The sequence below is a fragment of the Anneissia japonica genome, unplaced genomic scaffold, assembly GCF_011630105.1.
Source record: "Anneissia japonica isolate Jap-2015-1 unplaced genomic scaffold, ASM1163010v1 scaffold287737_len543101_cov190, whole genome shotgun sequence".
Classification (NCBI taxonomy): domain Eukaryota; kingdom Metazoa; phylum Echinodermata; class Crinoidea; order Comatulida; family Comatulidae; genus Anneissia; species Anneissia japonica.
This window is the reverse complement of record NW_022726340.1, coordinates 149,574-163,330: the sequence shown is the minus strand read 5'-3', so window position 1 is coordinate 163,330 and position 13,757 is coordinate 149,574. Positions and strand designations below refer to the sequence as shown.

The 13,757-nt window shown below is 33.0% G+C and overlaps 2 protein-coding genes across 3 annotated transcripts in view; one reads left to right on the top strand and one right to left on the bottom strand.

The window, feature by feature from the left end:
• The window catches only part of LOC117113106 (potassium channel subfamily K member 1-like), an 11,683-nt gene extending 3,525 nt beyond the window's left edge, over window positions 1–8,158 (top strand). For both annotated transcript variants that reach the window (XM_033256350.1, XM_033256349.1), the window contains 3 exons: window positions 5,532–5,690; window positions 6,742–6,996; window positions 7,643–8,158. In XM_033256350.1, coding sequence (XP_033112241.1) covers window positions 5,532–5,690; window positions 6,742–6,996; window positions 7,643–7,884 — 656 coding nt within the window. In that variant the 3' untranslated portion in view covers window positions 7,885–8,158. The remainder of the gene's footprint in view (window positions 1–5,531; window positions 5,691–6,741; window positions 6,997–7,642) is intronic.
• A 2,407-nt stretch (window positions 8,159–10,565) lies between these two features.
• On the bottom strand, window positions 10,566–13,478 carry LOC117113093 (testis-specific serine/threonine-protein kinase 1-like). Its single transcript, XM_033256323.1, has one exon. It carries the CDS (start codon window positions 12,588–12,590, stop codon window positions 11,475–11,477), a length of 1,116 nt encoding a protein of 371 aa, XP_033112214.1. The 5' UTR covers window positions 12,591–13,478; the 3' UTR covers window positions 10,566–11,474.
• Between the last annotated feature and the right edge of the window lie 279 nt (window positions 13,479–13,757).

The window sequence follows — 13,757 nt, the reverse complement described above, 5'->3', positions numbered from 1 at the left end:
AAGTTGGGCAACGATTCTTAGGGGGATTCCAGGTACTTTTAGGTTTGAATTTAGTAACATTGCCCGTGTTATCCGTGGTGTTGCCGTCGGAATCGGCGAAAAATTCACGGCATCTTAAACGTCGGAAGAAAGCTTCCAGATCCAGATATATATAGAGGGCCTCCAGATCAGCAAGAGCTATAATTTGAACTATGACCCGATCAAAATCCATGGGTGTAATTATTGCCCAGCTTTTATCCAATCAAATGCATGGAATCTATATAAAATAAAATATATACCGGTATAACGTCGGATACACTCGTTTTTAAATATTGCATGTGGCAGAAAGTTTTTTATGATGATGAGAATTTGGTAACTGTAATCGATTCTGTTAGTGTCTCATTGTCATTCCGAGACCGAGAGATCTTAAAAAATTGAAATCTAGTTGAAATTTAACACTCGTATAAACGGCAATATGTTTTTAAACGGTGTTTGAATTGCTCACATTGATACTAACACCCTGTCCAGTCTATCAAATTTTATTTGACAAAAAATGTGACATGCCTAAATAGGGTCGTGATGTGATGTCATCATGTAACATATAATATGGGCATAAAACAGGTTTTGTCAGCAGAAAATTTGAAAGTGTGGGCAAAGCTATACAGTCTGTGTTTTGAGCTTTTTCTCGCATGACCTAATCATAATCTACTGTGATGGTTAGAACATTCCGTTCCAAATCCAACTATGAAATCCCTGGATACTTGAGTATCTACGCAACGTATGGGATATCAAACACACAGTGTGGGGGTGGGTAAGTGCTTAATTAAACTGTAAAATCAAGCAGAATTGTAGTGCCTACGTGCCAAATTCACTGGTTATTGGGCGGGTCATGTGATTTAAGCAGATAAAATGGCTTCAACTAGCAATCACATCGTTAAAGTTAGCAAAATGATCAATTAGCAATGGCGTGTCTAGAGGTTTAAAGGAGGAGGATGGGGAGGGATGGCGATGGTGAAGTGGGAAGACTCATTGATAAAGTGAAAGGGAACTAGCTGGCGAAAAAAAATTAACAAGCCCAATTTTTTTGGATTTGAAAATTTCCAGGGGGTGAGGGGTGACTGACGGTGTATGGGGGAGGGGGTGGGGATTAGCGATCCAGAATACACCACTCTCAATCAGCAAAAGTAACTGAAAATACTATGAAAATAGTAGAGTCAAGTAATAATTTCTATGAACACAAACCTTTACATTTTGAATTCAGAATTTTTACCACCTTGTTCGTGCACTCCCAAACCTTCACGGAATATAGGCTATAATAGTACTTGCAATATTCTGAACAATGGCGTTATAGCCCAGCTGTCGTCATTTACATTCATGATAGTGCTCGAGTCTGTTTTGTCAAGGACTGGACCGGTTTGTTAGAAACCGTATTCAAGTTTTTCAAATGTAATGATTTTATTACCGTGCCGTTATTTATCCACAATAGTCCTTATAATGATGAAGGGTGATGATGACGATTTCAATTATGATAATGATGTCATGATTAATAATATATATGAATTAATAAGTTTACATTATTATTATTTCTACAGTCTTTGCACACCAATACCATTACCAGCAAATTCTGGGATTCAATTAATATTATAACGATTAATAAACGTAATAATAATGAGCAATTAGTAATTAGTATTAGTAATTGGCATAGTACACTATAGGAAAATTGAATTAATTGACACTCATAAACAAAACAAACTGAACGTTTAATAGGAATATTCTAGACCTATTTTAAAGACTCCAGGAACAGATTATTATTAATATTATTATTAGGCCTATTTATTAATGCATTATAACAGTAATAATAATACGTACAAAAAGTAATACGTTTAGTATTAATATTATTATGAAAATTATTTTCTCTGCACATCAGTACCATTAACTTTTGACCAACAAATTCAAAGATTCAATTATTATTATTTTTGATTATTATAATTAATAATGATAATAATAATAATAATAATAATAATAATAATTATTATTATTATTATTATTATTATTATTATTCATAAACGTATTAACAGTAATATTAATAATACGTTTATTATTAATATCAATATGGAAACTAAAATTATCACCAAAATAATTTATGAACAGGGTTACTCAGTGACGAGGCGTTGGGTTTAACGACGAAGGGTCATCGTGTTACTTATTGTCTCAAGAAAGGCACTTTATCACATTACTTCTGCAGACAGGTTTTAAGTGTTAGAATGTTGTCTGTATTGTTAATGGGATATGCAACAGGGAGAGTGCAGTAGGAGATAATTGCTTGTGTTTCCAAAGAGCATGAGTTGTTATAGCAGAGATCTTACAAATGGACACGAAAGAAATCAACTTGACAGACCTATCGATTATAATAATGATGATAATGATAATTATTGTTCTTATTAACATATTTCATTATCATTATCTTTATTAAAATGTAATTTTTATATTATTATTATTATTATCATCATAATTATTATTATTACTATATACTGTATTAATATTGAATAATAATAATGTTATTAAAAAGTATTAGTAATGAATACATATAACCATGCCAATATCAATACGCTTCATTTCATCGATCCCTTCTGGCAGGATATTCACTCCAAATTATATGTTTAATTTAAGCTATTTCTTCTGGATGCTACCATATTAGCCTGTGTAAATTTGCTCAGTGAATTTACTCCCAGGGAAGTATTTGAAGAACTGAAAGGCTCTGACGTCATATTAGTGAGTGCCAATTAATAACGTGTCGTTAATCATACGTCGTAATGAAATGTATAAATTAGATATTAAATAAAATGAGTGCGAGTTGACTTGTAAACAACGCCCCCGGGTACTAAAAAATCAGTTGGTAGGCAGATACGCCTGCTATGAACGCCACAACATTAAGTATGTTTACTCCGATCTTTGGGTGATCTATAAACAAGGATTGAATCAAGTTACTCTCATACAATATCAATTATTTAAGTCAATAAAAAGGAGTATGTACGTACATTTGGTCTAATCATTATTATTTAATAATATTGTATAATGCCTACTGTACGAACGTGGTACTGTAATCGCATTAAGCGCCTTCATAATAAATGTCATCTTTATTCTTAAGGCGCTTAAATTTATTTTTTAAGTCAGAAAATAATCTACAGGTCTAGTAATTTAAAAATACAAATAAGTCCAGCAAACAGAAACAACTATAAATAACACTTCGTCACACCGGTTTTTTTTTGTGTTCCTTATTATCATTGATTATTTTATTTAGACCATTGTTTTGCGTATAACTTCTTCATCTGGCCTACGATTTACCACTCCTCTTTGCAAGAAACAAAATGGTGATATATTGTTCCCAGTGGTAGCTTCACTATAGGTTGTGGAATCAGTTACTTCAAACAGTGGAGTGTTTATAGCCTACTTATGTTAGGGGACTTGGGGATGGGGTGGGGCTGCAGGATAGGTCTACGTGTTGACAAATGTTTATAGCGCCTACACGGACACAATAACAGACTGTGGTTGGGGCGTCGAGCTCGGAAGCTCCGGAGTGTTCGCCATTTAAAGATACACCATCTGCCCTAAATTCTGGAAAACCTAAACAAAAATTTTTAAATATTTTATTAATTTTTTAGCGTATTACAGACTTTAAGCTATAGTAATAATTTATCTAAGGAGCTGGTTAGATATTTTTTCTGCAGTGTTTCCGGGAGGGGGTAGAGATTAGCGGCATTTCGTTGTCCCTGAGAATTATACAAATCATGATGGATAGAGCTGGGTTTTATTCAAAAGAAAATATTGCATTTGTATGATTTCAACTAAAGACTGTTGAACGAAAAACCAAGCACCTTTACAAACCCACCAATAGGTCGATCCATTTAAGTCAAATATTACCAACGAGACCAGTGATTAAAGCCCACAGCTAGAAGTTCGGTTAGCGCACTCCTCTCTGTAATTAAATCGTGGGAACTAATCTAAATACGAGACTTTAACTTAAATTAGCCATATTAATATTTATATTAATTATAATCAGCGTTGGCGTATAGAGCCGCACTGGTCATCGGTTCTTCGAGGCTGTACTTCATCATGTCATCGGACAAATATACTAACGGCAGCATAATGTCGCCGCTAGGAAACTGCTGTTAATATTAATTTCCAATACGTTTCATTTGGTATAAATCCTATAATTAAGACCTGTTTTGCATCACCAGGCCTGGCCGCCATAATATGCTACGCTGAGAAACACCGTTGGCCTGCACAAAGAAAGATATCAGAAACAAAATCTGCGGATAAAAAAAAATAATGCCAAAAAAATGTGGGTTCTTACAATGGATGACGAACTTATCAATATGTAAATCAATCAATTGTAATAAAGCAAAAAAATAAAAAATGTTTGATACCGGAAAGCCATAGAATCGCGTCGGGCGACGACCGTCGGCACAGTATGTGCCAGGCTTAATACTTTCCGTTTGATATTATTCTATCATAGAAGTTTTTTGACAGTCAAAATAGATAACGACACTATCAGCATTATGTTATTCAAATGTGTGTAATAATAATAATAATAATAATAACAATAATAACAATAATAATAATAATAACAATAACAATTTATAAGTATTTTAATAATAATAATAATAATAATAATAATAATAATAATAATAATAATAATAATAATAATAATAATAATAATAATAATAATAATAATAATAATGCATATCCTTAATGTAGGCCTGTTGGGTCGATTATTCTGGAAGATAACATTATCGTTATTTCATCCAAATTTGTAACTTGAATATAGTCTTGCTTAACGGGATCGATATGTTTTTGTGACATCTTGCTATGTTATGCTATCCAATAATGTAATATAGATATCCCGACAATAAATTTAATGTAACGGTGATCCATTTATTCTAGTGTTTGAAATCGTCAACATTAGTTTTGTTGAACCTAATGTTGAACTGTTTAAATACTGGAGATTGGCTGCTTATTTTTGCTACACACAATATTCATACATTCAATGTAAATGTTTTAGCATGCATTGTGTTTAGTTTCCTTTTTTTTTAAAACTAGGATCTAAAAAGCATCCAATAAAGCCATAAAAATAATGATTTATACTGATGTTGTTGATGGTGTGGTGATTGTGATGATGATGATATCATGATGACTATAATGATGTTGATAATGATGGATAATGATAATGAATATAATAATAGTTATAGAAATATTAAATACGATAACAGTAATAATCATAGGCCTATTATAGTAATATATACAATTCTAATACTACTAATGAAGATAAAGATGATGCTGACGGTGATAATGATAGACGTGGTGGTGATGGCGGCGGACACAGAACAAGGTAGACACTTACCTACCCTTATACCCCACTCCTTCATCCACCTTCAAAGATGCTTGCAAATATTTTGAAAAATATACACATTGTTTGAAAAACACCAACAATGACAGCGAAGTGAAAAAGAGGATAATAAATAGTAAAGTTAACTGAACTATTATACTTTCAGGATATGGCCATGCTTCGCCATTGTCAACAGAAGGTAAAGCATTTTGCGTCATCTATATTATAATCGGCGTGCCGGTAACGTTACTCTTCCTGGGTCGTTTGATGGCTCTTCTCGGAAAATGTTCGGATAAGCTCTTACAGCACTTAAGAGATAGACTAAGTAAGTATAAGCACATCAAGGGGTAATAATACTTCGTATAACAAGGAATCACTCTTCATCAAGCTTTATGAGAGCAGGCAACCGAACAGAACATATGATGTTTAGTTTTTAGACAGAATTATTATGAGGGAGTGTATGGCAGTCTGTCATAAAACGATAGTAATAATAACCAATATAATAATATAATATAATATATATAATATAATATATGATATGATATAATATAATATACGGTATATGATATAATATAATATAATTAATAATATAATTTAAATAAGAGTATAATGTATTATTAATAATTTTTAATTGGCGTCGTATAAATCTGCTATTATTATTTAATAATATTTAATAATTATAACATATTTGATATGAATATCAATGCGAATAAAATAATGTAATATAATATAATATAATATGATTAATAAATATATCGGTAATTCAAATTTTGTATTATTAATAATATTTTTTAATTGGCGTCGTATAAATCTGCTATTAGTATTTAATAATATTTAAGAATTATGATAAAATATTTGATATCAATATCAATGAGAATAATATCATTATAATATAATATAATATAATTAATTATATAATTAAAATAACAGTACTGTATTATTAATGATATTTTATAATCGACGATGTATTAATCTATTATTATTTATAATAATATTTAATAATTATAAAATACCGTATTTGATATGAATATCAATGAGAATAATAATTACTAATAAAAAATATATTTTTAATTGGCGCGGAATACCGGTAACTATTATTATTATTAAGAGCACTTGTAGCTTTTACTGTTGTAGCTATTATTATATAATTACCACTATTGTCAATATTTTATTTTAAACGTATCAGCATTTTATATGATTTTTGACTTTTTTTTGGCGTTCCGTTTTGTGGTTCCAAATTCTAATGTATTTTAATGTTATTTAATAATACCATTATTGTGAAATATCATGTAATTCAGCCTCAGCTGCAATTTCAATATGAGTCAATAAAGAGACTTGAACTTAAAAATGGTTAGGCCTGTTATATTTCTTTTCAGACTACAAAGTTTCGAAGCTGAGTATAAACTTACTACATCTGTCGATTGTAGTGATCGTCGTATTTATCCTGATGGTTTTAATCCCTGCCGCCATCTTCACAATACTCGAGCCAAGGTGGTTGTATTTTGATAGCTTTTACTTCATATTTATTTCGACGACAACCGTCGGCTTAGGCGATTTTGTTCCCGGACAGAATGCACAAGATATTGGTTGGTCAAGAGTGTCTAGAAGCATTTATTTGGTTCTGGTATCTGGTGAGTTTGGGTTTCTTTACCACCGTCGTCGTCGTCGTCGGCAGCATACTGTTTTACATTCTCATCATCAAATTAGAATCATCTCCATCAACACCTTCATCTTCATTATTATCATCATCATTCTAGTTTTTATTATTGCAATTTTTGTCATCAGCATCATCGTTAGTCTATCATGGAGCAGGAGTGAACATCACCATGACTGCCGCCACCATACACTACAACCACAATGTCATAATATAAAAATAAAGATAATAATATAATAAAGATGATAATATTAATGATGATGATGATGATGATGATGATGATGATGATGATGATGATGATGATGATGATGACGATGATGATGATGATGATGATGATGATGATGATGTGAAGATAATGATGGTTATGGTGATATATAGTGGTAGTGATGATGATAATTAATTAGAAAATGGTGGTAGCCGTGTTTATAATGATTACTGTGCTGATGGTAATTTTAATAATCGCCATCACTAGTGTATCATAGATTACTATACAAGTGTATAAATCTTTGCACTTAATTTGGCCGGTGATACATCGGTTAATTTTGCGCACGTCACACATTACGAACAATCACAGCACTTCATAGTCAATAACAACCCTCATCACCTTTAAATATCTCTTGCAGTGTATCTACTGTTTGCAATAAGTGCTTTGCTGCTAATTATCGACACAGCCGTGCGGATACCAGAAGTTAGCCTCGTGCTTAGTTCCATTACACACGATGTACGTTACGGCACAAGCCAAGACGAAAACACCGACCTAATGTCCAGCGTATCTGGCGACAGTTACACCAGCATCAACAGCACAGCAAACCTAGTGCCCACCGATACAACCAATAAGAATAAATACGATGCTTCTGATAAATGAAAACATTTCAAAAACTGAGCGTTACGGATAATACATTATACTGAAGCCTGCAAGTATAGGCCTACGTTAAAGATACGTTTACTATAAGCAGTAATTAGGCCTATGATGCGTTGCCGTTTTCGGGATCGTGCAATATTATACGCATGCGCAATTATTAATTGTCATTTACTTATTTACCGTACTCGCGCGAATAAGCGCCCCGTTTGAATAAGCGCCCGTCTTGAATAAGCGCCCCTCCGTAACTTGAAAATTTCCTTAAGCGCCCCGTTTGAATAAGCGCCCCTCCGTAACTTGAAAATTTCCTTAAGCGCCCCGTTTGAATAAGTGCCCCCTAATAATATCATAAGATTTTCTTTTTAGCAAGTCAATTATCCAATCAATCCTGGGACTGTAGTTGTTGGCATGATTTAAGCTGCAGAGTGGAATCACTTTCTTCTTAGGTCAATATCAAAATGAGGATATTTCTCTTGGACAGATGAGAGCTCCGATTCCTGGAAAGGCAGTATATTTCCAACTTTCATCTTCTTAATATTTGTCTAGGCCTAGTCCAACTCCTCTTTTTCTTTTTCTGACAACCTTTAGCACATTCTCATCTCATTAAGAAAACCTGCAATAATCCTGCCGTCCTGCTAATATCAATCGGTCGATGGCCAACAAGCTAACCACTACCCACCACCACTAATTGCATCTGCTATTCTGCTGTTATGTAAACATTCACAACATTCTTGTTATGAGCCATGTTGTCTGGACATTTATGTTTTCCGCCGCACCACCATTCGTGATGTCCTTATAATCTGTTTTCATCCAAAAAGTGCCTCTTGAATTTAATAAGTTCCCATAAGAACCCTTTGATTTTCATCTGTTTCCACTCTGTTTTCATAAGCGCCCCATTTAAATAAGCGTCCCGTTTGAAAAAGCCCCCCTCAGAAAGTGCAAAAAATATTTTAAGCGCCCGGGCGCTTATTCGCGCGAGTACGGTACTTACGTATAACGTGCAATCATGGTGCAATTAAACACTTATGTTTACGTCAGGCCTACTATAAACAGCAAGTTTATGTTTACGTTACATTAACCTATAATGACCGTTACCTTTTACGTTACTGTGTGACAAAAGTTAACGTTTTCATTTGTTGTATCCTCCAAGTAAATCCTATAAATTATAACTTTTTATGTAACGTAATTTCATTGAACATGAAAAGTAATTGCTTGCAATACACACAGGCACGGGGACGTATTAATGACGAATATTTTGCATAATACACGTGTCCCTTTCTGCGCGAACAAAATGTGTCAAAATATTTGTTTAGGTTAGGTGAAGGGAATTTTAGTACGTCATAATGGCCACATATATAACATTATATCTGTCTCTTATATATATATATATTTGGGTATCCAATCTCTGTTAAATGTTTCTATGTACTTGTTTTCCTTGAATGGAACTAATTAAATATGTAGGCCCTAATATTACATCCTCCAACATAACATCTGTCACGTTTCAACACAATCCTTACCTTATGTTTAGTTACAACTATCACGTATAACGTTAAAAGACAGGACTAAACACAGATCCGATTGTCCATCATTTACATATAATTTACATATAACTGAAAGCGCTTAATAGTCCAGAGAGCAATTGCTGAATATAGAGCGAATCTATTGGGCCCAACTGTAATGTTCGGAATAGTCTACAGCTTTCCAGTTAATATTTTCTAATAATATTCCCAATCCTGCAAAAATAACAGTATTTTTGCACATGTCCGTCTGCTATGTTACCCATTTTCGTTGTTTTTTTTATTATGTTTTTACCATAATCAATTAAAAATACAAAATATATTTAGAGACTTCTGTTAGCCTACCGGGCATCTTTTAGACGACCTCAGTTGACGAAATTGTGTTAAACGATACTATACCGTCAAATGATCATTTTATTTATAATAAATCAGTATCGTTGAAGTCATCTCTCTAAATAATGCAGACATTATTATGACATTTATTGTTTTATGTATTATTATATTGTCTTTACACTTTTATTGTCTGTATTATTTATCTATTTGTATAATAATTCGTTGGATTTATCATGGTCTTACTTTTCGCATTAATATTTCAATACACACCATAGCTTTATGCTAATTAAAACATGATGCATTGAATGCAATAATATTTACATACATATATACATACACATACATACACACATAATTATATACATACATAATATATATATACCAACATTGTTTATAAAAAGGTTATAAATTTAAGAGAGCATTATTATTGAAATTTAATTAAATTTGGATTTTTTAAATGGATCACATAATTACCATATTTAGGTACATCATGACTATTATGTGATACTACAGATTTTTTTTTGTCAAAGAAAATTTTATAAAATCTGGAGAAAGCTTAAGTGTGGTGTTTTCTGTATTATTTATCTATTTGTATAATAATTCGTTGGATTTATCATTGTCTTACTCTTCACGTTAATATTTCAATACACACCATAGCGTTATACTAATTAAAACATGATGCATTAAATACAATAATATTTACATACATATATACATACATACATACATACATATATACATATATATATAATATATATATATATATATATACACCAACATTGTTTATAAAAAGTTTATAAATTTAAGAGAGCATTATTATTGAAATTTAATTAAATTTGGATTTTAAAAATGGATCACATCATTACCATATTAATTAGGTACATCATGACTATTATGTGATACTACAGATTTTTTTTTTTTTTTTTTTTTTTTGTCAAAGAAAATTTTATAAAATCTGGAGAGAGCTTAAGTGTGGTGTTTTCCCTTCCCTTTATAATTAAATAAAATATAGTTAATGCATGGTTTCCATAACATTGCTACTATGTCACTACAGTGTTTGACTGAATTCGCTATACTGCCAATCGTCCCGACGTTATCTGGAAGACCCCCCTGTCGGACCGACCAATCAGCGTCGCAAAAGCTGTGGGCGAAAGCGTGTAGCGATTTTATGGAAACCAGGGTTTACCTTATGCGTATCGATCTCCATCGGATATAGTTTTTAGCTGAATTTGTTGTTATATTTCAGTTTGGTTTAAAATATAATATTTAATGTTTAAATTGAAATTGTTACACTTTACTATAGATCTGTCCTAATGGTTGTCTAAAATATATTTTTTTTATCTTGTACGCAATATTTGCAAATTAGTGCTATCATGAAGGTGATAAAGCCAATGAGTTTATACAATTAAGGTAGTGAATTTATTTTATAAATCCAAATGCTATATTTATTTAAATGATTATTAACGCTAACATAATAATGAATGCTTGATATAAATTGTGAATTCACATTGTGATAGCACAAGTTTTTAAAAGATAATAAAAACAATACAGGATTTTTTAGACATCCACTATTCTGAGCAACTTTATTAGACGAATGAATCAGTTGATAAAATAGTGTATTGTCTTTTGTGATATCACATCGTCACATGATCACTTACGTAATAAATATTTACCAATTCGAGTCGTGTCTATAATTTAGGTGTCAAAGTACACAATTGTTCATTATGTTTTGTTGAATATCTTCTTTCAATTTGGCTGTGCATTACTGTTCTCTGCCAGTGATTCTGGTCTTGAAACAGATTCAGATGTTGTAGAATCTAAGCCAATGTTTGCACCTCCGTAGGCTGCCGTCGAGAACGGGGGATCAGCCGTGCCGCACTGAGCGCTTGTGGTGGGCATCGCGTGGCCGAGCGTTGAGGACGGTGGACAATTTACAGCCCCTGAAGTGCTAGCTATCGACGGAACTTGTACAGTTACAGGGCTCATCCACGTGTGCTGGCGTATGTCCAGTATGCTATAGCGTCTTGACACGTCGCTGCGAAGGATGCAGAGCACCAGTTCTTTACTCTCTTTTGACAATTTTAGTTTGCTAGAGAATCCGAGCTTTTTCTCCGTCTGGTCTTTGATCATACGTTTGATGTTGGAATCATCGTATGGCATGGAACCACATATCATAATATACAGAATAACTCCCATACTCCAGACGTCATAAGCCTTCGGTTGGTAAGGAATTCCTTGAAGAACCTCTGGCGCGGCGTAAGCCGCACTACCACAGAATGTCTTGCTTAAATCACCCTGGTTAAATTCTCTCGAGAATCCAAAGTCACTAATTTTTATGTTATTTTTTCCGTCTAACAGAAGGTTTTCGCATTTCAAGTCACGATGCACTATGCCAAGCCGGTGCATGTACTCGACGCCGTCGATGAGTTGTGTGAAGAAATTCCGCGACTTTTCTTCAGGTAAAGCTCCACGAAGTTTGATATATTCCAAAAGATCTCCATGACCAGCGATTTCCATAGCGATATAAACTTTATTGTTTACTTCAAATACATCGTAAAAGCTTATTATGTTCTTATGTCGAACACGACGAATGATTCTTAACTCTCTCGGTAAAAACTTCTGCAAGAAATCTTTAGGTGCCTTTCGCCGACAAATTATCTTCATCGCGCACTTGGCGTTGATTTTATCATAAAAAGATGTACAAACCGTGGCGTACGATCCCTCCCCTAATACATGCCCAAGAGTAAAGCCTCGCCTTTTTAGTGTAGCTTCTTCGTTGATCCTTCTCTGGACGCTAGGTGGAATCGGTGGGCGGGCTGCTGCAGCTGGGACATTATCAGGGGAGGTATTGGTGTTCGGCATTGCTAAGCAAACACACGGCCGTTATTATAACAATTGAATGTTCAAATCCTCCAGAAAGGCACCTTTGATATAAAATTTTGTCTCTATTTTGATGCAGTGTCTTCTCATACAGATTCTTATCAATACAAGTTCTTTCTGAGAAAGTTCAGATCCTATCAAAGATACTATGGATACTTCAGAGTTCGATTGTGACACGCATTTTTACAGCTTGGTTGTCATGATTCTATTCAAAGCGCGCGCGATATATCGTCAAGGAAACAATCATAGTACGCGATGGGAATTTTGTTACGTCTGACAGCAAAAAAAACCTTCTATGCAAAAGTAGCCGGCAAACCAAATGTTTCAATAAAACAAAAATCTTTAATAATCTTAACATTGAATAAGTCAGAAGTAGAGAGCAAATTCCGCATAATCAAATGTGGTTTTTACACGCTAATTATCATGTTAATAAGTGTTTGTTCTAAAATGTTTTTAGGCTTATGTCCTAAGCATAAAGCTACACAATGCGTATCTGTATAAAACAAAGATGATGCAAAATAAGTATTAGGCTACATATAGGTGGGAGGGAGGTCATGACCACATTATTTTTGCAAATGCTAACCATTTGTTCAATTCTCCATTGGTGGTAATAGCCATGTTCTCAACATTCCAAAATAATAAAAATATGTGATAATGGTTACAATAATGAGGATGATGATGATGTTGACGATGATATGATAATGAAAATAATGATGATGATGATGACGATGATTCATTGTTTCTAAAGTATACTTCGTGTGAGGGACTAATTCAATTAAATTATTAAAATTTTTAAAATACAGTAATAATTTCTTTTTACCATTCTTTTGCGAAGTCTCTCCATTGTGGTGAGACTAGTAATTTGGATTAAATTAGGACAATTTTCTTTTCAAACATACTCTAGACTTGTTTTCTTCTAAATTACATTTAAGTGATTTATTGATTAAAGGCGTATGATTATATTAACATCAGATCTTCCAAAAGGGATAGGACACTTATCTACACATCTACTTCATTAACAATACAATTGGTACGATCTAGCCAATATAGGCCTGTTTACACTATGACGACAACGATCAACGATCGATAAAAAGCTAAAAAGCAATTGTTAATACAGAAAATAAAAGAACTAAAGAATGTTTTCACAAT